Here is a 25,436-nt window from a genome sequence, read left to right as displayed (position 1 = left end):
AAATCCATAGGATATAGTGATCACAATATAATAGCCATATCAAGGAAAATCAAAGTTCCAAAGGCTGGGCCTAATATAGTGTATAAGAGGTCATACAATAAGTTTTGTCATCATTCATATGTTGATGATGTAAAGAATATTTGCTGGTCTGTGGTGTGTAATGAGGAGCAACCAGACGCTGCACATGACGCATTTATGAAAATCCTTATTCCAGTTAATAATAAGCACACACCCATTAAGAAAATGACTGTAAAAACGGTTAAATCCCCTTGGATTGATGAGGAATTGAAAAGGTGTATGGTTGAGGGGGTTGAGGCAAAAGGTATGGCAATTAAGTCTGGTAGCCCAACTGACTGGCAAATGTACTTCAAATTATGAAATCATGTGACTAAACTAAAGAAAAAAGAAAAAAAACTACACTATGAAACAAAGATAAATTATATAAAAAAATGATAGTAAAAATCTTTGGGGCACCTTAAATTCATTTTTTGGGGGGGGGGAAGCCAACTCAGCTCCTTCATTTATTGAATCAGATGGCTCATTTATCACAAAGCCCACTGATATTGCAAACTACTTGAATTACTTTTTCATTGGCAAGATAGGCAAACTTAGGGATGACATGCCAGCAACAAACACTAACACTACACATCCAAATATATCAGGCCAAATTATGAAAGACAAGAATTGTACTTTTGAATTCCATTAAGTCAGTGTGGAAGAGGTGAAAAGATTATTGTTGTCTATCAACAATGACAAGCCACCAGGGTCTGACAATCTAGATGGAAAATTACTGAGGATAATAGCAGACATCTTCAATTTAAGCCTACTAGAAAGTGTGTGCCCTCAGGCCTGGAGGGAAGCTAAAGTCATTCCACTACCCAAGAATAGCAAAGCCCCCTTTACTGGCTCAAATAGTCAACTAATCAGCCTGTTAGCATCCCTTAGTAAACTTCCTGAAAAAATAGAGTTTGACCAGATACAATGCTATTTTACAGTAAACAAATTGACAACAGAATTTCAGAATGCTTATAGGGAAGGACACTCAACAAGCACAGCACTTACACAAATGACTGATGATTGTCTGAGAGAAATCGATGATAAAATGATTGTGGGGGCTGTCTTGTTAGACTTCAGTGCAGCTTTTGTCATGACCGATCATAGTCTACTGTTGGAAAAACACATATGTTATGGCTTTATACCCCCTGCTATAATGTGGATAAAGAATTACTTGTCTAACAGAACACAGAGGGTGTTCATTATTGGAAGTCTATCAAATATAATCCAGTTAGAATCAGGAATTCCCCAGGGTAGCTGTTTAGGCCCCTTTTTTCAATTTTTACTCATGACATGCCACTGACTTTGAGTAAAGCCAGAGTTTCTATGTATGCGGATGACTCAACACTATACACGTCAGCTACTACAGCGACTGAAATGACTGCAACACTCAACAAAGAGCTGCAGTTAGTTTCAGAGTGGGTGGCAAGGAATAAGTTTGTCACGTCCTGACCTTAGTTCCTTTGTATGTCTCTGTTTTAGTTTGGTCAGGGCGTGAGTTGGGGTGGGCATTCTATGTTTTGTATTCTAGGTTTTGTATTTCTGTGTTTGGCCTGGCATGGTTCCCAATCAGAGGCAGCTGTCAATCGTTGTCTCTGATTGAGAACCATACTTAGGCAGCCTGTTTTACATTTACATTTAAGTCATTTAGCAGACGCTCTTATCCAGAGCGACTTACAAATTGGTGCTTTCACCTTCCCACTATGATTTGTGGGTAGTTGTTTTCTGTTTTCACCATACAGAACTGTTTCGATTTTCGTTGTTTCACATTTGTGATTTTGTGTTCAGTTGTAATCAATTTTACATGGACACATACCACGCTGCATATTGGTCTGATCCTTCCTATTCCTGTTCCTCAGATGAAGAAGATCGTTACAAAGTTAGCCCTAAATATTTATAAAACTAAAATAATTGTATTTGGAACATAAACACTAATATCCTAAACCTCAACTAAATCGTGTAATAAATCATGTGGAAATTAAGCAAGTTGAAATGACTAAACTGCTTAGAGTAACACTAGATTGTAAACGGTCATGGTCAAAATATATTGATGCAGAAGTAGCTAAGATGAGGAAAAGTCTGTCTAAAATAAAGCGATGCTCTGCCTTCTTAACAACACTATCAACAAGGCAGGTCCTACAGGCCCTAGTTTTGTCGCACCTTGACTACTGTTCAGTCGTGTGGTCAGGTGCCACAAAAAAGGACTTAGGAAAATTGCAATTAGCTCAGAACAGGGCAGCACGGCTGGCCCTTGGATGTACACAGAACAGAGAGCTAATATTAATAATATGCATGTCAATCTCTCCTGGCTGAAAGTGGAGAGATTGACTTCATCACTACTTTTATTTATGAGAGGTATTGACATGTTGAATGCACTGATCTATCTGTCTGTCGAAACTACTGGCACACAGCTCGAACACTCATGCATACCCCACAAGATATGCGGCAAGAGGTCTCTTCACAGTCCCCAAGTCCAGAACAGACTTTGGGAGGCACAAAGTACTACATAGACCATGACTACATGGAACTCTATTCCACATCAAATAACTGACGCAAGCAGTAAAATTAGATTTAAAAAACAGATTAAAAAAACACCTTATGAAACAGCGGGGGCTGTGAAGCAACACAAACATTGGCACACGCACACACACACACACACACACACACACACACACACACACACACACACACACACACACGGATTTAGTAATGTAGATATGTGGTAGTGGTGGAGTAGGGGCCTGAGGACACACAGTGTGTTGTGATATCTGTGAATGTATTGTAATGTTTTTTTTTTAATTGTATAAACTGCCTTAATTTTGCTGCACCCCAGGAAGAGTAGCTGCTGCTTTGGCAGCAGCTAATGGGGATGCATAATAAATACAAATACAAAAATACTGACATTTTCAGCCTCTCCCTGTCTAATACCAACATGTTTTAAGCAGACAACCATAGTCCCTGTGCCCAAGAACACTAAGGTAACCTTAGGTAAAGCTCATCAATAAGCTCAGGACCCTGGGACTAAACACCTCCCTCTGCAACTGGATCCTGGACTTCCTGACGGGCCGCCCCCAGGTGGTAAGGTTAGGTGACAACACATCCACCACGCTGATCCTCAACACAGGGGCCCCTCAGGCGTGCGTGCTCAGTCCCCTCCTGTACTGCCTGTTCACTCATGACTGCTTGGCCAGACACGACTCCAACACCAACATTAAGTTTGCCGATCACACAACAGTGGTAGGCCTGATCACCGACGAGACAGCCAACGACGAGACAGCCTATAGGGAGGAGGTCAGAGACCTGGCTGTGTGGTGCCAGGACAATAACCTCTACGTCAATGTGATCAAAACAAAGGAGATGATTGTGGACTACAGGAAAAAGAGGACTGAGCACACCCCCATTCTCATCGACGGGGCTGTAGTGGAGCAGGTTGAGAGCTTCAAGTTCCTTGGTGTCCACATCACCAACAAACTAACATGGTCCAGACACACCAAGACAGTCACTACCCAGACTATTTGCATTATATTACGTCAATTACCACGACTAACCGGTGCCCCCCGCACATTGACTCTGTACCGGTACTCCCCTGTATATAGTCTCGCTATTGTTATTTTACTGCTGCTCTTTAATTCCTTGTTCCTTTTATTTCTTATTCTTATTCAATAATGTTTATTTTTATTTATTTGTTAAACTGCATTGTTGGTTTGGGGCTCGTAAGTAAGCATTTCACTGTAAGGTATTCCTGTTGTATTCGGCGCATGTGACTAATACAATTTGATTTGATGACTGGTTACTAAGTATGACTGACAGAGAGGATAGTTTAGTGAGATGGAGGGACCTTGTCTGTGAGGTGGGTGATGAGGCGCTTGGCCTCCCTCTGTAGGTCCGCATCCACGTTGTAGAGCTGTCCGTTCAGGGCCTTGTTGACCTGCTCCTTCCCCTCTGCCCCGCAAGACTCCTCCATAGCCTGCTCCACGCCCTGCCAGTCCAGGTCCCGAGGCAGGTGGCCCAGGAACACACGCACATGCTCTGTGTTGTTCAGGGCGATGCACAGCTAGCCCACACCAAGATCCAGGAAGTACATTAGTAGAGGGAAGAAGAGAAAGCCAGAGGAAAGGTCGAGAATGTTTGAAGGAAACAAAGGACGAAAAAGAGGCAGGGCTAAAAAAAAAAAGAGGCAGGTAGGGGATTGGGGGAGAGAGTAAATGATTGACAATGAAAAGAGGCAAGACGGTAAGTAGACCAGTGGAGGCTGCTGAGGGCTCATAATAATGGCTGGAATGGATTCTAATGGACGGAATGGAGTGAATGGAATGGTATCAAACCCATGAAAACCATGTTTATGATACCATTCCATTTACTCTATTCCAGCCATTATTATGATCCGTTCTCCTCTAAGCAGCTTCCACTGAAGTAGACCAAACATATTACGCTGCGGACAACCCGCTGAGGTCTTTGTGTTGCCAGGGAAAGAACGCTCGCTGACATTTACTTCCCACGTCATCCTGAAACCCCCCTTCCTTCCTTCCTGCCTTCCCACAGGCGTTACCTGCACTGTCAGGCTCTTGATGTCTCGACCCTGCTGGCTCCTCTCAATCTTGCGCTTTATCATCTCTGAGTAACACAAGGCCTCGCTGCAGAAATTCTGCAACACAGACAACATCTCACTCACCATCATCATCATCGAGAGTGAAACCCTCAATTTGCATTATTTTCTTTCTGCTCTGGTTGTTTGTGATTGTAGAGCTTCTTACACTGTCTCTGAATGTGTAGCGTGTGTGAAAGTATGCACTTGTTGTTGTTGCTGTTGTTCATAGAGTGTGTGTGTGTGTGTGTGTGGCGATGGCACTCACATTTACATTTACATTACATTTACATTTAAGTCATTTAGCAGACGCTCTTATCCAGAGCGACTTACAAATTGGTGCGTTCACCTTAAGACATCCAGTGGAACAGCCACTTTACAATAGTGCATCTAAATCTTTTAAGGGGGTGAGAAGGATTACTTTATCCTATCCTAGGTATTCCTGAAAGAGGTGGGGTTTCAGGTGTCTCCGGAAGGTGGTGATTGACTCCGCTGTCCTGGCGTCGTGAGGGAGTTTGTTCCACCATTGGGGGGCCAGAGCAGCGAACAGTTTTGACTGGGCTGCGCGGGAACTGTACTTCCTCAGTGGTAGGGAGGCGAGCAGGCCAGAGGTGGATGAACGCAGTGCCCTTGTTTGGGTGTAGGGCCTGATCAGAGCCTGGAGGTACTGAGGTGCCGTTCCCCTCACAGCTCCGTAGGCAAGCACCATGGTCTTGTAGCGGATGCGAGCTTCAACTGGAAGCCAGTGGAGAGAGCGGAGGAGCGGGGTGACGTGAGAGAACTTGGGAAGGTTGAACACTCACGTCTGTCAGGCGGGTGACAAAGATGAAGGCCCCTGCAGAGTCTGGCCAGGACATCTGTTTCCAGAACTCCCGCACCTGGCTGAAACACACTGTCACATCCACCGCCGAGGAGCTGTGTTTGGCCTGCTGTACTGGCTCCAGCTTCTCAGTACACACACACACACACACACACACACACACACACACACACACACTCTATGAACAACAACTCATAGAAAGTCATGCACATGTACTGTACTAGAAATACACTGACACACAGGTACAGTACACAGAAACTAACTCATATTCCGAGTACATTAGATAGAAACATCATGGTGGGTTACAGATCATCAATGGGTTCTGCTGTAGAAGTGTAATGGATATCCTGATTGCCGTATGTTCCATGGTTTCTCTTTTCATGGAAAAGCAACCTCTACAGAGACTTCCATAAAATGCCTTTCTCACCTGGTCCATGTCTACTGCTCTGCGGATCCTGTCACAAGCCTTGTCATGGACTATCTGCAGCCACTTGTGGATAGACGTCTTAAACCAGTTGTGATAGCCAGTCAAGGCCATCATCTTAGCGTCCCTGAGAGAGAAATACTCATTAACCACCTGACATTTAGCGAATCTACTGTATGTTCAAGCACATGGAGAAGTTCAATGCAAGATCAAATCACCAAGCAATAACAACATCTAATCATTCTTTCTGTTTTCTAAAAGTTCAATGCAACCAAGCTGAACATCCACCATCCACCAGTCTGACCGGGTGGCAGGGTGTTCACAAACTCACCTGAGAGGGAGGAACTCTCTGAAGCGTTTGAGTATTTTCAGAGACATGTAGAGCTCTAACAGAGTCTCTCCCATGGTCTGAGTTAGCCTGGAGCTCTCCTGCTCCAGAGTGCCACACACCTTCTCCATGGCAACGCTCACGTCGTCCGCGACCTGGGGGAGCAGAGGGGTCAGTCACCCCATCTCAGAGGTCAAGGGTCAACGGTGAGGATACATGCATGCTGAACATACAGGAACACTATATGCATCAGTATACTGTATATCATCATGTATGGATAAAGATGTTGGCAGGTTCTATCCCTTTTGGTGTCAAAGGAATTCTCACCAGTTTCTCCAGCTGTCTATACGCGATGCTGAAGAAATCCACTTTCACAGCACTGTGGGGTTTAAAAAGACAAAACAAAGAACAGGATTCACTTGCTATTTGACATAATCTACTTAAAAGTCAAGTTCGCCCTGTCACCGTCCTTGATTAACACAATAAACTGCAGGGACTGTTTGTGTACCTGTAGAAGAGCTTGTTGTAGACGTTCTGTCCCCTCAGTACATCTGCACACACTGCATCCACCACCTGGACCAGTCTCCTCAGCTGCTCCTCTAGAGCCTATAGAATCCACACACTACAGCTCACACACAACCCCGACAGGCCCATCCATGTGTTACCCAATAAATGACTGGGAGTTTATATATAGAATGCGCGACTCTTTTTATTTGTATGACTTTGTGTGTTATCAATTCTTATGGTGTCAACTTACCCCGTCCTCTGGTTTGAATTGTGAAATTGTGCTCTCGTACCACTCCACTGTACCTTTCTGTTGAAATCAAAGATTGCAGTCATTCGAATTAGTCAGGCAACAGTGGTAACGCTAACAGGTCTTCCTTATATTTATGTTGTACCTTGACAACAGTGGCAATTTCCAAATGCAGTTCATTTCGAAGGGGGCACGCAGTCTTGAAGGCCGGCATGGTCTGCATGTGTCCTACACCCCTGAGTCACAAACACAAAGGGAGAGAAACATGGGCCTGTTATTGTAGCCCAACAACTCATTACTGAGTAAAAGACAAAATGCAAGGTGATTTGTAGGTAATCAAAACGATTGATGGACACAAATGCTCCAAATGATTGCTGGAACAGACAACTGGCCTAACCTGTCATTTCTGTCAGCCTTCTTACGTCAAGGTGACTGACAACAAGAACGATTAGTATGTGTTTGAGTACATCTTTTTTTTGTGTGTCGTCTGTGTCCACAATACACAGAGATCTCTGTAGGAGTGTCAATCACTGGGCAGACTTTGAAATCTCATTGGAAAAGGCCCTGCAGGATCTCCATTCATCTGGTCTGTGCGACACAGAAGTACAGTGCCCCGTTGGGCTGCTCACAGAGAAAGAGCATAGCAACATGAGCCTCAACATGAGCCTGCTTTTATTGGCACAGTCACCACCATTCAAGTAGAAAACCCTCCCAATAGGCTTATGACTTAGTCACTCTGCCCTCCTATTGGCTTGACTGTTCTAGGTACTCTGTCTGTGGTTTTATTCTAGTGACTTGGTTGAGTGTTTGGTCTGGTATGACAGCGCTGGCGAGTGTTTGATGCCGTGATGTGTTGAGAGAGAGAGAAAGGGTGGTGGAGTCACAGGTGGATGGTGGCACCTTAATTGGGGAGCACGTGCTCATAGTAATGGCTGGAACGGAATGGTATCAAACACATGAAACACGTTTTCCATATGGTTTAATGTGATTCCATGCATTCCATTCCAGCCATATGAGACTTCCTCCCCTCACCAGCCTCCTGTGGTATGAGTTTACCCCAGCATGAGCTCGCAGCGTGTGACGGCGGCTGGACTGGCGCAGGGGAACACCTGGCGCATGCTCTTCATCAGACACAGACAGTGGTCCGTGTACAGCCTGAAGCTGTCCGACAGCTGCCGCTCCTGAACACAGGAAGTACATCATCATCACATCACTCAACCTCACAATGATCGATCTAGCCAATAACAGCACATTCAGACAGACTTCTGGGCTTCAGTCTAGCTTCCAGAAAAAGTACCGCACCGAAACAACCAGGTTTTTATTGAATAACAGACCCCTAGGTCATAGGATGATGGATGTTGAGTGGTGAGTTAATGAGGTGTCCTAATGCCAGACGAAAGGTGATTGCGAGCCAGAGGGGAGCTGTGAGGAGACAGTAGGCCTACCAGGTCTCCCTGCACAGCTTGGGGATCCCACTCTGCATCGATGGTCCTCAGGAGCCTCAGCAGCAGAGTGTAGCACATTCTCTGGGACCGGTGGTGGCTGCTATAGCACTGCCAGCGACTGAAGACCAGAGCAATACATACTACTATACATCTACTGTACATAACATGACCTTCATCTCTCAGCTGAGATGAATGGTTTCAGACCTAAAAGGACTAGGAAGGAAAAGGTGCAACTCATAATTAGAAATGTGGTGCTTTATTGGCACAGGCTCCACCAGCTTGGCATAACATTTGGACCACCGCAATACCTTTGGCATATGATCTACATTGAAGTGCTACTATTGTAGCTACTCACATGATGGCCTGTTGCAGGGGCGAGAGGTCAGTTTGCACAGCATGATGGGACAGCACAGTCCATGCTGGAGGACTCACCTGCCCATTCCAGTTATAAGGCTCTTTCTGGAGAGAAAAAACAGATGATTTACATGGATAGCATAAGGAAACCATCCATAGCCATCGCTGTCATTTCACCTGATAATAGAATGCACTGTATAGTAGAGTTTCACCTGAATATGAGCGTGCTCGTACTCCAGAATCTGACTCAGCATCTTCTTATGAATGACTTCTTTGGATTCCCTCTTACTCAGTGTAGTGTCTCTCTGGGGAACAAAGTGGAATGATCAAGTGACTTGGGTAGAATACACAGGTACTGTGGAGCAGAGAGAGTGTAGTAGCTACCTGGGTAGTGAAGAGCCTCAGAATCAGGTGACATTCTCCCTGGACCTTGGAGGCACTGGATCGGGGCTCCAGCTTAAACCACTTGTCATATCCCATCACAGGAACCTCCTACAGGCGAACAACGAACAGGCTAGACCAGGGATGGGCAACTTTGATGAGGGTGGGGACAACAAAAAGTCTGATCTCATCATGAGGGGCCGCAGTTGCGCGCTGGTCTGCAAACCCACATCCTGTTTCACAGCTATTTTCCTGCAATTCTACACATTCTTCCATGGGGTGGAGAGATATGTTAGCAGTTTTTAATATGATATCTGAGTGAGACTGATACAAAGTTTCGATAGCTGGCCGCTAAGCTAACTTAGCAATCTACATTTTTTAGCTGAAATGGGATAATTGACTGACTATCAGTGACTGACATAACAAGAGGAAAAACTGCCAAAGTTTGAAATTCCACTTTTTCTATTCCACTATTCTAACTCTCAACAGTAAGTTGAGACCCCGACTGAATTCCTAAATATATATATATATATATAGAGAGATTTTTTAAAATATTGATCCGAGGGCCTGCCCATGGGCTAGACACTAAGCCAGAAAAAAACTAAAACAGAGGTGCTGCCTTAAATAATAGTGGATGTCTTTAGAGGTGGAGGCGCGACACTCTCATACATTATAAAACTATAATTTAATCAAAATCCATTAAAACCGAGTGTCGTTCCGGTCTGATGAAGGTGAAGGCCGAAACTTCACACTCTTTATGATGGATTTACAATAAATGAATAACGTGTGTTTGCGCCTCTCTGATAGACAGTGAGCCAGGAACCAAATTTGGAGGAGTATAATCAATAAAATGTTAGTTAACACTTATAATAGCTAATAGATACAAATATTAGAATAAACTGCATTAAGTAAGACGTATTACTACTGTATAAAAGAAGAAACATTACCAGTAGACAGCAGTTGGGAAGTGAAAGCACTGTAACTTTAAAGAATTACATTCAGTGGAATGTTGATGCAGCCCAGGAAGTCATCAGCATTGTCCTCAGATGATCCTGATGACGACGTTCCATTGGACCGCACCGATTTGGCAATCTGCTTAAAATACCTGGTGGGATAAGGCACCGATTTGGCAATCTGCTTAAAATACCTGGTGGGATAAGGCACTGATGAATACAATCTGCTTAAAATACCTGGTGGGATAAGGCACTGATGAACACATGAAATATAACACAGAGCAATCAACCAGCACTGCGTCTCAATGACCTGACAGTCAAAGACCTCCATTCACTATATTAAAGGGCCTATTTCACCGACTTTATCATTAGCAAACAGAAGCCTGTTCTACCTGCCCATTCCTCTAAGTCCGCTGACTTCATTCAGTTTTTTGCAGGCCTCTGCGACAGAGACGTCATCGTCGTGGTCCCTGAGAAGAAGAGCAAAGGTTATTAGGACCGTTGGTTAGTAGGACGTTTTCAGGAACCTGGAATTTGGACTGAAAGTGGAAAGGCCCCACACACTGTGTTTAATCTTACCATATGTCCATATGCAGTAGATCACTGTGGACATCATCAATGTCACTATTGGAAGAAGAAAATATAACAATTGAACATTGTGTAAACAAGCATTGTTATCGTTAGGCTCTGAGACGCATAGAAATGTCAAGCGTTCTGCCAACAACTTCCAGAATCGGCGTACTGTCAGCACTGTACTTACAAAACAAAGTGCTCATTCCAGACTGGGTTGAGAGTCTCTGGCTTGACCTCAGTCACCTGGATGCACGTGGCTGCTAGAACCTCCTTGGTACTGGACCTCTTCTCCAGCTTCTCCTTCCTCTTCCTGAAGCTGAACTTCCTCTCCTTCTTCTCCTCTGTCTCCCGGGGGCTCTGGCCCAGGAGGATTCCCAGCATGCAATAGGGGTCGCTGTACCCTACCCAGGCACAGTAAGGGTTAAACTAATACAGAGACACACTGAGATTATACTGTTAGAATGACAGCGATGTACCTTATTGAGGTTCAGGAATCAAAAGCAATTGGTCTGCTAGTAATAGCAGCCTGTGTACTTTTAGACAAAGTGGTCCAGTGTTGTCTAAAGTGGACAGTGACGTGATGATGGTTCTAGTGTCTTGGTTGAACCACTGTATCATGAGGTTTTTATTTTTCTTCCAGGCAGAAAGAACAATGTGTCTCGCTCAATATAGTTGATCTGAAAATGTTCTAATCGTATTTCAATAATAAACAATTGCATTCATTGTCAATGGGGAGTTGGAGTTGGCAAATGGACACGATGACATTTCATATCCACGCACAGAAAACAAATGCTGCTTCCCATCAATAGCAGTAAACGAACACAAACACCCCTCACCATTTGCATCCTTCGCCATTAGATTTTTCCCTTTCATGACAGACACTCTCATGGTGAAACTGGCTCTCTGCAAAACAAAGTGCACAAAGTAACAGTAGTACGTACACAAGCTAAGAGTCATGCATTAGTGAGACATCTCGCTGAAGCGATCCATAAGCACGCTGCATTCCAAAACCGGGTCCTTGAACATGGCATAGAGTGCACGTTGAAAACAACAGCTAGTCGGTGAACTTTATTTGGATTCTGATTCTTTAACTCGACAAATACACTTTCATCAGTGGTAAACAAGATACCAGCAATCACTGCAGTGTGAGACGTGAGTCTGTCAAGAGAGAATAATCCATGTGTGTTTTCTTTGTCTGGTGTATAATGCCAGGGCTTTGTGTGTCACTATAGTGGAAAGACACTGCTGTGCCGGCGAGAAAACAGAGATCATTGTAGGATGGAACAGTTAAAAGGCACAATATGTTCTTCTCTGCACACAACCTTTCAAGTAGTCTTGCAGAAGAGCCCAGCATCTCTTTCAAACTGACATTTGAAAGGTTGTTGGTAGTCAAGGGCATCATACAAAGTGGGCTTTCAGAGATCATTATGTCTCCTGGTGCCCAGTGAGCCTCACTATGGTATATCAATACACTCCATCAGCTCAGTCTCTCCGGGTACATAGTGCTAGTTAGTGCTTTCCATGCATTTTACTTTAACCTTGTGAATGCAACATGCTATACACTGAGTATAGCAAACATTAGGAACAACTTCCTAATATTGAGTTCCACCACCCCCCCCTGCCCTCAGAACAGCCTCAATTCTACAAGGTGTCGAAAGCGTTTCACAGGGATGCTGGCCCATGTTGACTCCAATGATTTGACACAACTGTGTCAAGTTGGCTGGATGTCTTGATACACATGACAAACTGTTGAGTGTGAAAAACCCAGCAGCGGTGCACCGACTACCATGCCCCGTTCAAAGGCACTTAAATATGTTGTCTTGCCCACTCACCCTCTGAATGGCACACACAATTCAGTTCTCAGTTCTTCAAAATCCTTCTTTAACCTGTCTCCTCCCCTTCACCTACACTGATTGAATTGAATTGAACAAGTGACATCAATAAGGGATCATAGCTTTCACCTGGATTCACCTGGTCAGTCTATGTCATGGAAAGAGCAGTTTTGTAAACTCAGTGTATAGCTAAACACAAATGAAAGGCACATTATATGGTGCAGACAGGAAGATCCTCACAGTGACAACTCAGCGGTGCTATCTTGTTCATACAGCTTACATGGCGTGTGTCTGCGGATGGGAGATACAGGAAGTGACAGGAGAGGAGACAGGAGATGGAAATTGACAAGATGGGAAGTGGAACAAAGCATCTCACCTTGGATTCTTGGACTCTCTGCAGAATGATGTCATGTTCCTCCTGACCCATATCAAATACCTAGGAGAGGGACGACAGTGGAAAAGGGTGCTCTTTGCAAGAGAGCCTCATAGGTCTGTGAGCATATTTGCAATACACATCCAACTGTACTCCTGCCTGAATTTTGACCTGCATGCTTTATAAACCACAGCATAACTTTAAAACTATTTGAAACAATAATACAATGGTGATAAGCATTACATCCCTTGCCAATGATTTGCTTTCTCATAAGCCCGACCCAAGATGGCTGTACAGGTTCAATCTCACTATCTTCAAAAGGCCAAAGAGAACCAGGGGTCACTTCAAAGCATGGGGACATGTGCCCTGGTCCACCACCTCAAGCAGAGAGTGACAGAGGAAGCAAGGATGCAGCTTCGGAGTGACAGAGTCTGAATGGATGTAATATTACAGCTGAACATCAATACTCAGTGGGCCTGGGCTTTGATGTTTAATCAGCTCTAAGCCAAAGCACATCTTCTCAGTCTCCTACAGATGTCTCAAAGCAAACATGGCTCTCTACCGCCAGACTGAACCTCTAGGATCAGTTGGTGAGGACAGAGATTAGAGGAGGGGTTTACAACAGGAGTCACATGACAAGACAATCTGATTTCTGCTGTTGGTTTTCTAGCAGTAATTATTTCAGCTTACTTGGCTCTTTCTGGTCTTGTCTATTTTATTGGTCAGTATTTGAAGTGTAAATTACAGCACACTAGGGTGCATTCATAAGTGTGTGTGTGCTTATCTGTATGAGAGTAAGTGTTTGTTGGTCTCTGCCGTGTGTGTGTGTGTGTGTGAGAGAGAGAGAGTTTGGCCAGGTGGGCTGTTTAGCCGATCAAAGGAGTGTGTGTACCTTCAGCAGATAACTGAAGATGTCGCCTTCATTGGTGACGTACTCTGGCGAGGGCACGCCCACCCTGTTGACTACCGTGTAAACAGCCTCTTCATACAGGAGGTCCAGCTGGAAGAAAACAACCTCAGTGAATGCCTTAAACCACCATTTGTCTTTCTTAAAGCAGGGTCACTGCTAAATAAGAGCTGGGAAACATGTCTCTGTCAATAGAATGATGTGACCTTACTGTAGCTAACCATGTGTGAGGTTTACGCAACAGTGTAGCTAGCTACAGCCGTGTGAGAATAGAGGCAAACTGGGTCAGAACACTAGATTCTAGTTGGGGAGCTAGATATGTGTCATGTTCTGACCTTAGTTCCTTTATTATGTATACGTGTTAGTTTGGTCAGGGCGTGAGTTGGGGTGGGTAGTCTATGTTCTTTTTTCTATGTAGTATTTATGTGTTTGGCCTGGTATGGTTCTCAATCAGAGGCAGGTGTCGTTCGTTGTCTCTGATTGAGAATCATTCTTAGGTAGCCTGTTTTCCCCATTTTAGTTGTGGGTGATTGTTTTCTGTCTCTGTGTCATCACCAGACAAAACTGTTTTGTTTTCTTTCTTTCTCCTTGTTATTTTTATTTTTTTTGTGTTCAGTGTTAATAAACATCAACGTACCACGCTGCATATTGGTCCGATCCGTCATACTCCTCGGCAGAGGAAGACGAATCGCGTTACAATATGAGAAAAGGCCAATAACAAGTAAAATACCCCTCCATCGCTAGAGCTTAATGTTCTACCCAAGGGAGCCCAGGCTACTCACCTCTCTCCTGCTGGACCTCTCTGGAACGAATGCCTGGTCTACGTGCTCTGCTGGTAGTGCGGCTGTGTTACCTTCCCCTTCGCACTGCGGAGACACACAGAGAGATAACGTTAAACCTCAGAGCCACACAATCTCCCTTAAGCAGGCTCCATCACCATGACTGCTTCAATAAGGCTTGGAAAGGGTTGTGAGGTTAAGTCACAATGAGCTGTTATCGCCAACCAAACACTTTCGCCTTCAAACGCGGCACACAATCAGACAGAGGCAATGAATGCATCATTGATTTTCTTTTTGTTCCCCTTTCACCACTTTAATAGCTGAAGAGGGTGGAAAACAAGTGGTCTCGGATAAACATCTTAATAGTGCCCCATTCTGTCCCAGTCTATTTCCTCTTGTGTGGGAAGTGAGGGGGTAGAGAGCCATGGAGAGCAGCTTCTTGTGACAGCTGAGCCTCCATCCTTTCGAGCGTCCTTCTCAACCTTGTCCGTCTGTCCCCAAAGCCCGCTGTGTAACACAGAGTTACGAACGTACCGTAAGCTAGCTCCACAAATAGCTTGAAATGTACCCGACCGAGGGATCCAGCCAGTACGTTTCGGGTGGAACGTTGTTAAGGAGGGAGGTCACGTGTGTTGCGAAACAGAGGATTGCTGGTTCGAGCCCAGTGTGGGGCAGTCGGACAATGGAGGAAGTTAAGCTGTTGGCAGCACATTGACCCCCGTTACATAGGCATAGCAGAGAGGACCGGCGAGAGCAAAGTATGTGTATACTACCCAAGACCTTTCCTCTATAGTCTCCTTAAAAAAAATGATTTTCATTTCAAGGAACTTCCTGCTTAAATCCCCCATGCAGTCTTTTTTTCCCCATCACTGTCTAAAAAAATCCCTGTGTGTGGTTAATACATGAAAATAACTCAAAATATACTTTTTATCATTGCTCAATCTGATTTTGTCGGCGTGTTGACACAAATGTAAATATATTTATATGCACAGCCCTGACTGGCAGATAGGATTGTCTAGACTCTAGAGCCTACCCCTTCAAAGTAAGAGGATACATATACAAATAAAAGATGACTGGTCATTGGTCAGAATAATCAGATCAGATTGTGATGTCATGCAGTGGGCCAAAAACTCCATCCCACCTGAACAGGTTGAAATTCCAGTCATTTTTTGTTGTTCGTTTTTTAAAGCTCCAAAACTAAAAGGGCATTATCCTACTTAAAAAATAAATAAAAAATTACAAGAAAATCGCATTTTTGACTGCAATGTCCCTTTAAATAAACATAAGGAGGTTTAGGGTTTACCTCAGCCTGGGCAGCACGCAGCAGATTCTCTTGTTTCTGGAGGATGCCATTCATACGCACAAAGAACTCTCCATTCCCCTCAGACAGCCTGTAAAACATACAGAGGGATAACACTTAATTAAATTATTAAATTCTCATTTGACACGTTCTGTTAAATATGATTTATGAATTTTCTGTTAAGATTATAGAAACAAAACTGTCCTTAAAGGGTCTATATAGAGAAATGCTTTCTTAATGCCTGGTTTCCATTTAGCAAAAGACTAAAGGAGAACTAATGCTGAGCTGTCAATCACAACCAGCAGCACATACAGTAGAGTATCATGAACAAACTGTTACATTATACATGATTCAGTAGCCCTGTCCTTTCACTAGACTAGACAAACATTCCTTCCTGCAGCAACAAGTCTGAGGGGAATTGTCTGTCATTATACAACTGGTGGGTCTAATCCTGAATGCTGATTGGTTAAAAGCGCATTCCAGACATGTCTATTCCAGAAATTAGCACCCGCTAAATCTATGACATTAAAATTCCTATTTACTCTGTTCCATCTGACTGTGCAATCCACTGTCTCATCAGCCCAGGCAGGAAAGTTATACACTTGATCTCCACTATAAAAAGCATCTAGACATTATCTCACATTTATTTTAGACTAACATTTAGTTTTCAACGGGAGATTTGTATAAACCAACATTTGCAACATTGTTTCAATGTTCATCCATCTGTCCCATAGTACTGAACGTGTAGGGGTCGGGACGAGAGAGAGAAGCTTGCAGCGTTTTTTATGGATATTTACAAAGAAATGTCAATTGAAAAAAGGTCAAACTAAATTAAGTGCAGCTAGTTTGCAGTCTTTCCAGCTTCAGTTTCAAGTTATTGTGTTAGCTGTGTTGTTGGCTAGCTCCTCTAAACAACAGTGTCCTAACGAGAGAGCACATTTTCTATGCCAGCGAAATCATGCCTCATTGGCTCATTGTTAAATGTCACTAGAAAACAGTATAAACAATTTGCTATTGTTATTCTGTCTGCACTGTTTGACGTGACTGTAAATTAGTCATAGTTGGCTAGCTAGCAAGCAAGGGATAAGAACGTTGCCAGCCAGTATGGCAATGGAACATTTAGAACGAACGACTGGGTCACGTCCATAGATACAGAACAAAAATACTGAATGACTGGGTCGCGTCTCTGGCAACCGAACCGATAAAACGAACGACCAGCCGGTTTGGGCAGCAACCCTAGATTTGTTTCGGGACTATATCTTGTGGAAGGATGAAATAGTATGAATAATTTCATTTTAATTAAAATATGTTAAGCATTATTTGAATATGTTGAGAACCCGTTGTATAAACGTGATATTGCCCTCGAAGCCGGTGGTTGGAGGATATATTGCTACAGTTTGCCAGCCCCCAACTTCGTCTCGGGCCTAACAACACCCGTGCCAATACATCCTCCAAATAACGGCTTCTCTGGCATTATCACTTAAATAACGTGTGTGTCTGGGAATTTATGGTAGCCTAAAACCAGTATAAACAGACAGTGGATAGAAGGTGAGACAGCAGCCCATCTGTGGTGATTCAATAAGAATCATCTCACTGCACTACACTTAATATGAAGTTCAACAAAGATTCAAAGCCATCCTACCATGTCTGCCATCGAACGTTACGTTATTCTAATCCAGGGAAGATACAAAATACATTAGATTCTTTTCTCTCTCTGAGCTGGTGAATTCCTGGACTCCTGCCACTTGCTAATTTCATATCCCCAGTCGCCATGGTGATGAGGCACATTCGTGGTTGGAGGGATTCACTGGCACAACTGAACACCTTGGGAATACCCCCTCCCCTCTTTTCCTCCCTCCCCAGACTAGAGGAGTGTTCTAGAATGAGTTGTATGGCAGAGCACCAGGAGTAACAATACAGGCCTGACCCCCCCCCCCCCCCCCTAGCCCAGACCCCCTGTCTCATTATGCAGAGAGAGGACAGAGGAGCTGTCCACATGGCCCCCTCTCAGTCACGCACCTTTATTAGCGCTGCCTGTCACATCACAGCGGGTGCGTGGCAGTCTGCTGGCAGCCGACACAGCGCCCACTGATCTCCCCATGCATTGCATTCCACGCCCCTGTCTGAGACACTGTCTCCAGGGAGCAGGAGGTGGTGGTTGGTTGGTGGTTGGTAACACCCCTGATTATTTGTGGCCAGGGTACGTTTAGTACAGGACGAGGATGACAGAGGAATGAGAATGCCCGTCTGTCTTTACAATGGAAGCTTGACAGAATCCCCAAAGAGCTAAAATACCTCATTTCTGTAGACATCTAATTAATGAGCATGAAAAACATTCCTTCAATACAGTGACAGAATTCAAGGTACAGATATTTTATTTATGTTGGAAAATGGTATTCTTGTAACGTGTCAGCCCCATTAAACAGGTACTTTCATATCTGACAGCTAACCTGACATTTTTGTGAAGGCATGCCAAGCTTGTCTGCTTTGTTACCAGGTTGGTTACATCATGAGTCATGTGGTGATTAAATAGGTTATTTGAGTCTATCAACATTTAACACCATGTATCCAAAACAAGACTTTGGCTCAATGTTCAGTCTACCACCTTTCGCTTTTATCTGGGTTCTCTTTGCAGATTTGTGATTAAGAAAAACCCACAATCACAAATTATAGGGGTCTGTGTGAGTCAGTCAATCTCTTTCTCTCTCCCTCTCTGTCTCCCTCCTCTCTCTCTCCCTCTCCCTCTGTCTCACTCGCTCTCTCTAGCTCTCTCTCTGTATTTATCTCTCACACACACACGCACACACACGCACACACACGCAATTTTATGTTGCTAGGAAACAGCTTCTTCCAATACAGTTTATTATTAATATTCCATTTTATTTTGAACATTTATTCAAAAGCTTTCCTCATGTTTTGCTGTCTAAAAGGTGAATTATGAGCTGAAACAGGCAACTAGACATGCAGACTCAGACGAACATATACAGATGAATACAGAGGAATACTTCCTGTGTTTGGGTATATGCTGAAACATGACAGAAAAGAAAAACTATTTGACAAAATAAATGTTTTCTCTTACATGTATCTTACATGAATACTCATCCTGAGGGTTATGGGGATGCAGCTTCAAAGATTCAGAAAGTATTTCCCAAAACACCACATCGAGAATGTTTGCTAGGTGTGAGTGTTCCGGTCTTTCCTGCATTCTTTAATATTAATGATAATGATTTAAGAAATTCAAATCCCTCTAATGGTGTTACAAATCAATGAGCTGGGAATGATCCGGTAATGCCTGAATAATGATGGCGCGTGTTTAAGGTGAGGACAGGACTTTGAAAAGAGCAAGTCATTAGAAAATACAATCACCCTCAGGAAATGTCTGTCTATTGGTTAATAATCTCCTCTTCAGGGTACATTTCCTCACTGGGGATCTACAGGACTTCCTACATGTGATGTCTCTTTACGCACGACTAACATATAAGGGCTTCCTTCCAACCATGGATGAGAACCTACATTGTGATTATTTAGTTCTGACTGAAGAAACAACTGCTTATAATCTTTTCCCCCATGTGTGTTTGTCTCTGACCTGGAACTGACGTTACGTCAGACGCCCATCTGGGTAATTTACACCCTGGGTCGTCTACACTGGGCCGGACACCGGTGCTTTAGCCATGCCTCATTTGCATCCTTAGGAATGAGCGCCAGTGTGGATCATTGGTGTTGGCTCTCTCTCGATCCCTCTCTATGGCTAATGATGGACACAAACAGGCTTTCATGCAACCTAATGATGAGCGTCCAGCGGCTCAGTCAGACTTCACTCAGGGTTCTCTCTAGCAGTCTTCAGTGGGAGACGACGACCATGGTTGCTGCCTGCCTGGCAGAGGAAGACAAGTCTCTCTCTATCTCCTTCCTCCATCTCCCTCCTTCTTCTCTCCAAGTGGTGATAGAGTGAGTGATCGTTTAGAGCCATCATGGTGACACAGGGGCCAGGTCTAATTATAATCTCTCTCGTTGCAGTCCAGGAAGGTACAAAATGGATGGAGGGAGAATGTCACATTTTCAGTGCAAATCAATGGGTCAGATTGATGTGATACTGATCCAATTCATCTCCCATAGCTGGGTTGATACAGGGGAGACCGGGGTTGATTGTCACACTTGTTTTTTTACTCGTGTTTCACAGCACCGGTACTGTTAAGGTGTCAGCATGCCTCGGTCGAACCAAACGAGTGTGCTTGCATACTCCCTTAATAAAAGACCTTTGCTTGAAAAAAAAAAAGTAGCAATAGTACTGTTTGTTCATCTTGAGATGCCATAGCCAGTATACTCTTCCTCAAACTCACTAATGAAATGTGTCATACATTTTTTATTTTTGTTGAGATTTTAGATCTAAGACGTTTGGTGCAGTATTTTCTCAAGTGAAACAATTTGCATGAAAACGAGTCGTCGCTCATTGAATGACAAACACTTCATTGAAGAATCCTTAGGCTAGAATCCTTAGACTCCTAGAATCCTAGACTCCTTAGACTTAGGCTACTGACTTCGGCTTGCCTCGAGAGACATTTGTGTGCACGAACAGCCCCCCAAAAAAAAACGTGCAGATGACCAAACATCACAAAATATTGTCATAATATATAAACAAACTGTTCCCAACTGTTTCAGATGGGAAGCATTTACAAGACTTGTTTGAATATTAGGAGAAAGAACAATGTCTTGGGTTGAAATGTGGGAGCTTTAAAAAAAAATCTTATCCCAATATGGAGTTAAGCTATCAAACACACTCAGCCCCAACACGGGGTTGGATGTCACAGTACGAGTTTGGTTGTTCGCTACTAGCTCATTCCTTTAGTAACAGGAAATGAAGATATATAGGATACAGAGTCGAGTCTTATAAATAGCAAAGTCTTTCTTTGAATTAACAATATTCCGAACAAAATTCAGCTTTATATGCCGTGAGAATACCAATCTATACACAATACCCAATAATGACAAAGCAAAAACAGGTTTAGAAATTGTTGCTAATTTATAAAAAATATAAAAAAATAATGAAATATCATATTTACATGGGCTCTGGCTGGGCCACTCAAAGACATCCAGAGACTTGTCCCAAAGCCACTCCTGCATTGTCTTGGCTGTGTGCTCAGGGTTGTTGTCCTGTTGGAAGGTGAACCCTCGCCCCAGTCTGAGGTCCTGAGTGCTCTGGAGCAGGTTCTCATCAAGGATTTCTGTACTTTGCTCTGTTTATCTTTCCCCTCGATCCTGACTAGCCTCCCAGACACTTCCGCTGAAAAACATCCCCACAGCATGATGCTGCCACCACCATGCTTCACCGTAGGGATTGTGCTAGGTTTCTTCCAGACATGATGCTTGGCATTCAGGTCAAAGAGTTCATTCTTTGTTTCATCAGATCAGAGAATCTTGTTTCTCATGGTCTGAGAGTCTTTAGGTGCCTTTTGGCAAACTCCAAGCAGGCTGTCATGTGCATTTTACTGAGGAGTGGCTTGTCTGACCACTCTTCCATAAAGGCCTGATTGGTGGAGTGCTGCAGAGATGGTTATCCTTCTGGAAGGTTCTCACATCTCCACAGAGTAACTCTAAAGCTCTGTTAGAATGACCATCGGGTTCTTGGTCACCTCCCTGACCATGGCCTTTCTCCCCCGATTGCTCAGTTTGGCCGGATGGCCAGCTCTAGGAAGAGTTCGATGGTTCCAAACTTCTTCCATTTAAAATTGACGGAGGCCGCTTTGTTCTTGGGGACCTTCAATCCTGCAGCCATTTTTTGGTACCTTTCCCCAGATCTGTGTCTCGACACATTCCTGTCTCGGACCTCTATGGACAATTCCTTTAACCTCATGGCTTGGTTTATGCTCTGACATGCACTGTCAACTGTGGGACCTTATATAGACAGGTGTGTGCCTTTCCAAATCATGCCCAATCAATTGAATTTACCACAGGTGGACTCCAATCAAGTTGCAGAAACATCTCAAGGATGATCAATGGAAACAGGATGCACCTGAGCTCAATTTCGAGTCTCATGGCAAAGGGTCTGAAAACTTATGTAAATAAGGTATTTCTGTTTTTCTTTTTTTTAAAATAAATTAGCAAAAATGTCTAAAAAACATTTTTGCTTTGTCATTATGGGATATTGTGTGTAGATTGATGAGGAACACATTTTATTTAATCAATTTTAGAATTAGGCTGTAATGTAACAAAATGTGAAAAAAGTAAAGGGGTCTGAATACTTTACGAATGTAGGTCGATAGATTTACCTAGGAAAAATACACAAATTCCTCACCTCAATGTTTCGTTATGCTGACATAAATTGACATAAATTGACATAAATTGACCAGGTGGGTGGATGAGTTATTTTATAAAATTCCCACGTTACCCTTAAAAATATTAGATTGGGAGTAATTAGCCATTTAAATTGGGAGTAATTAGCACTGTGACAACCAACTCATGATACAATCAACTCCTGAGACAACCAACCCGTGATACAACCAACCCCTGAGACAAACCACCCCTGAGACAAACCACCCCTGAGACAAACCACCCCTGAGACAACCCACCCCTGAGACAAACCACCCCTGAGACAACCCACCCCTGAGACAACCCACCCCTGAGACAACCCACCCCTGAGACAACCAACCCCTGAGACAACTCACCCCTGAGACAAACCACCCCTGAGAGAACCCACCTCTGAGACAACCCACCCCGGAGACAACCCACCCCTGAGACAAACCACAAACCACCCCTGAGACAAACCACAACCCACATCTGAGACAACCCACCCCTGAGACAACCCACCCCTGAGACAAACCACCCCTGAGACAAACCACCCCTGAGACAAACCACCTGAGACAACCCACCCCTGAGACAACCCACCCCTGAGACAACCCACCCCTGAGACAAACCACCCCTGAGACAAACCACCCCTGAGACAAACCACCCCTGAGACAACCCACCCCTGAGACAACCCACCCCCGAGACAACCCACTCCTGAGACAACCAACCCCAATCTCCCCTGTGTATCAATAGTGTTGGGTCGCTGTAGCTCCTCAAGTCTTTTAAAGAGCCAGTGTTTAATAATTCAACAGATCAAAGTAATAATTACAAAAGGTTCTGCTCAGAGCATCACAGGTGTTTTTCTCCCTCACAAATAAAATAGGCGCGGTCATTAACAATCTAGCTGTTCATATTTTAGGAGCAGGCTGTAACAAACAGACGTTGTTGGGTTGCTATAGAAACCTCAAGGTTCACATGCCCATTACTTATGGCTTTGACATTCAGCTGAAGAGGAATCAAAACAGAAGACTCGCTCCAAAGGATGAATAGAAAAACAATTGATTTATTCACCTGCGCCTGTCAATTCTGCTGTGGACAATTCATCTGCCAATATTCTTAGGATGACAGCTCATCACAACCATCTCAGTTTGGCGTTAATCAATCAAATAAATGTGTTAATCAATAACATAAGAAAATTCTGTTGACACGTATTGGATTCATTTGGTTCGTTCTTTTTCGATAAAAGTTCTGAAAAGTTCAAGAGTTATATATTAAAGAGAAATTATAGACCATTTAAGTATTTCTAAGTGTTGTTCCCCCCCCCAAAAAATGTTTCCCCGTTCGCTGAGTGTCTGACTGTGCATGTAGCTGTTGGTATTTTGGGATGTTTGATGTCTCCTTGGGGAAGACCAGACTGATCGAGGCATTTTAGAAACAGGTCCCATCTCTGGAGTAGATGAGAGGGACACATTAAACATATTGGGTTTGTCCAGAATATTTATAGTCCCCAGCACCAGACTAGGCCTTCTTCTCAGAGACAGAGGAACCTTTTCTTCATCCAGTCTGAATGCTTGTGTGTGTGCAGCTGTATCTGTCAGACTGAATTTCTCCCTGGCTAACCATCAATATCCCTCTCTCCACTCAAGCCACACCAGAGATTGACTGCCTTTTCAAACTGCCTGACTAGAGACAGCTTTCGCTTTTCATTTTTAATAAATAGTTTCTTTGCAAGCGCTTTGAGATTCTATGTTGTAATGAAAAGTGCTATATTATTATTATTACTACCTGAGTGAATGAGTGTGTGAGTGAATATCCGTGTTTACATGCATGTGAGCGATTATAACTGCTGTTGATTCTGTGTGCCATTGTGTGAGACTCACCCGTGAGGTAGCTGGTCAGGGCAGTGTGTGAGACTCACCCGTGAGGTAGCTGGTCAGGGCAGTGTGTGAGACTCACCCGTGAGGTAGCTGGTCAGGGCAGTGTGTGAGACTCACCCGTGAGGTAGCTGGTCAGGGCAGTGTGTGAGACTCACCCGTGAGGTAGCTGGTTTGGGCAGTGTGTGAGACTCACCCGTGAGGTAGTTGGTCAGGGCAGTGTGTGAGACTCACCCGTGAGGTAGTTGGTCAGGGCAGTGTGTGAGACTCACCTGTGAGGTAGCTGGTCAGGGCAGTGTGTGAGACTCACCCGCGAGGTAGCTGGTCAGGGCAGTGTGTGAGACTCACCCGTGAGGTAGCTGGTCAGGCCAGTGTGTGAGACTCACCCGTGAGGTAGCTGGTCAGGGCAGTGTGTGAGACTCACCCGTGAGGTAGTTGGTTAGGGCAGTGTGTGAGACTCACCCGTGAGGTAGCTGGTCAGGGCAGTGTGTGAGACTCACCCGCGAGGTAGCTGGTCAGGGCAGTGTGTGAGACTCACCCGTGAGGTAGCTGGTCAGGCCAGTGTGTGAGACTCACCCGTGAGGTAGCTGGTCAGGCCAGTGTGTGAGACTCACCCGTGAGGTAGTTGGTTAGGGCAGTGTGTGAGACTCACCCGTGAGGTAGCTGGTCAGGGCAGTGTGTGAGACTCACCCGTGAGGTAGTTGGTCAGGGAAGTGTGTGAGACTCACCCGTGAGGTAGCTGGTTTGGGCAGTGTGTGAGACTCACCCGTGAGGTAGCTGGTCAGGGCAGTGTGTGAGACTCACCCGTGAGGTAGCTGGTCAGGCCAGTGTGTGAGACTCACCCGTGAGGTAGCTGGTCAGGGCAGTGTGTGAGACTCACCCGTGAGGTAGTTGGTCAGGGCAGTGTGTGAGACTCACCCGTGAGGTAGTTGGTCAGGGAAGTGTGTGAGACTCACCCGTGAGGTAGTTGGTCAGGGCAGTGTGTGAGACTCACCCTTGAGGTAGTTGGTCAGGGCAGTGTGTGACAGGGATGCTGCTGGCTGCTGAGGCTGATGGCTCCCTCCTCCCCCTCAGAGACTGGCTCCTCTGCACCTGCCTCAGAACACTGCTCTTCAGGTCCAGCAACGTCGTCATGCTCATTCACTACCTGGGGTCACAAGGAGAATAATTCACATGAACATGAGCCTAAAACATGTGTCAGGTTGTACAACAATGTTCAGTAAATGTCTGAAAATCCTTGTAATTGTTTATCCCAGTGTTTATTTGAACTATAGTTGGATATACAGTATCTACCACAGATGTGATATATCTACTTGAGGAGCTTCCCTTTGGCTACATAAACACAGGGCTAATCACAGTAATCACACCCTCTTAACTCAATTATGCTCAACCCATGGCAGAAGGTACGTGCTATTTCT

The 25,436-nt window shown here is 44.3% G+C and overlaps 1 protein-coding gene across 2 annotated transcripts in view; it reads right to left on the bottom strand.

The window, feature by feature from the left end:
- Window positions 1–25,162, bottom strand: part of LOC115104198 (BAI1-associated protein 3-like) — a 30,857-nt gene extending 5,695 nt beyond the window's left edge. For both annotated transcript variants that reach the window (XR_003859701.2, XM_029625472.2), the window contains exons 1-24: window positions 25,013–25,162; window positions 15,866–15,953; window positions 14,566–14,649; window positions 13,769–13,876; window positions 12,880–12,939; window positions 11,508–11,574; window positions 10,859–11,072; window positions 10,678–10,722; window positions 10,491–10,568; window positions 10,142–10,250; window positions 9,149–9,256; window positions 8,977–9,069; window positions 8,766–8,869; window positions 8,411–8,528; window positions 8,022–8,146; window positions 7,111–7,201; window positions 6,969–7,025; window positions 6,720–6,817; window positions 6,539–6,590; window positions 6,215–6,366; window positions 5,887–6,010; window positions 5,443–5,583; window positions 4,604–4,699; window positions 3,893–4,108 (exon numbers count right to left, since the gene is read on the bottom strand). Coding sequence is in view for 1 of the 2 variants with exons in the window: in XM_029625472.2 (XP_029481332.2) it covers window positions 3,893–4,108; window positions 4,604–4,699; window positions 5,443–5,583; window positions 5,887–6,010; window positions 6,215–6,366; window positions 6,539–6,590; window positions 6,720–6,817; window positions 6,969–7,025; window positions 7,111–7,201; window positions 8,022–8,146; window positions 8,411–8,528; window positions 8,766–8,869; window positions 8,977–9,069; window positions 9,149–9,256; window positions 10,142–10,250; window positions 10,491–10,568; window positions 10,678–10,722; window positions 10,859–11,072; window positions 11,508–11,574; window positions 12,880–12,939; window positions 13,769–13,876; window positions 14,566–14,649; window positions 15,866–15,953; window positions 25,013–25,158 (2,574 nt within the window). In the remaining variant the exon portion in view is untranslated. The remainder of the gene's footprint in view (window positions 1–3,892; window positions 4,109–4,603; window positions 4,700–5,442; window positions 5,584–5,886; window positions 6,011–6,214; window positions 6,367–6,538; window positions 6,591–6,719; window positions 6,818–6,968; window positions 7,026–7,110; window positions 7,202–8,021; window positions 8,147–8,410; window positions 8,529–8,765; window positions 8,870–8,976; window positions 9,070–9,148; window positions 9,257–10,141; window positions 10,251–10,490; window positions 10,569–10,677; window positions 10,723–10,858; window positions 11,073–11,507; window positions 11,575–12,879; window positions 12,940–13,768; window positions 13,877–14,565; window positions 14,650–15,865; window positions 15,954–25,012) is intronic.
- Window positions 25,163–25,436: the final 274 nt, after the last annotated feature.

This window comes from Oncorhynchus nerka, linkage group LG21, assembly GCF_034236695.1.
Source record: "Oncorhynchus nerka isolate Pitt River linkage group LG21, Oner_Uvic_2.0, whole genome shotgun sequence".
Lineage (NCBI taxonomy): Eukaryota > Metazoa > Chordata > Actinopteri > Salmoniformes > Salmonidae > Oncorhynchus > Oncorhynchus nerka.
This window is presented reverse-complemented; position numbering and strand designations above follow the sequence as displayed.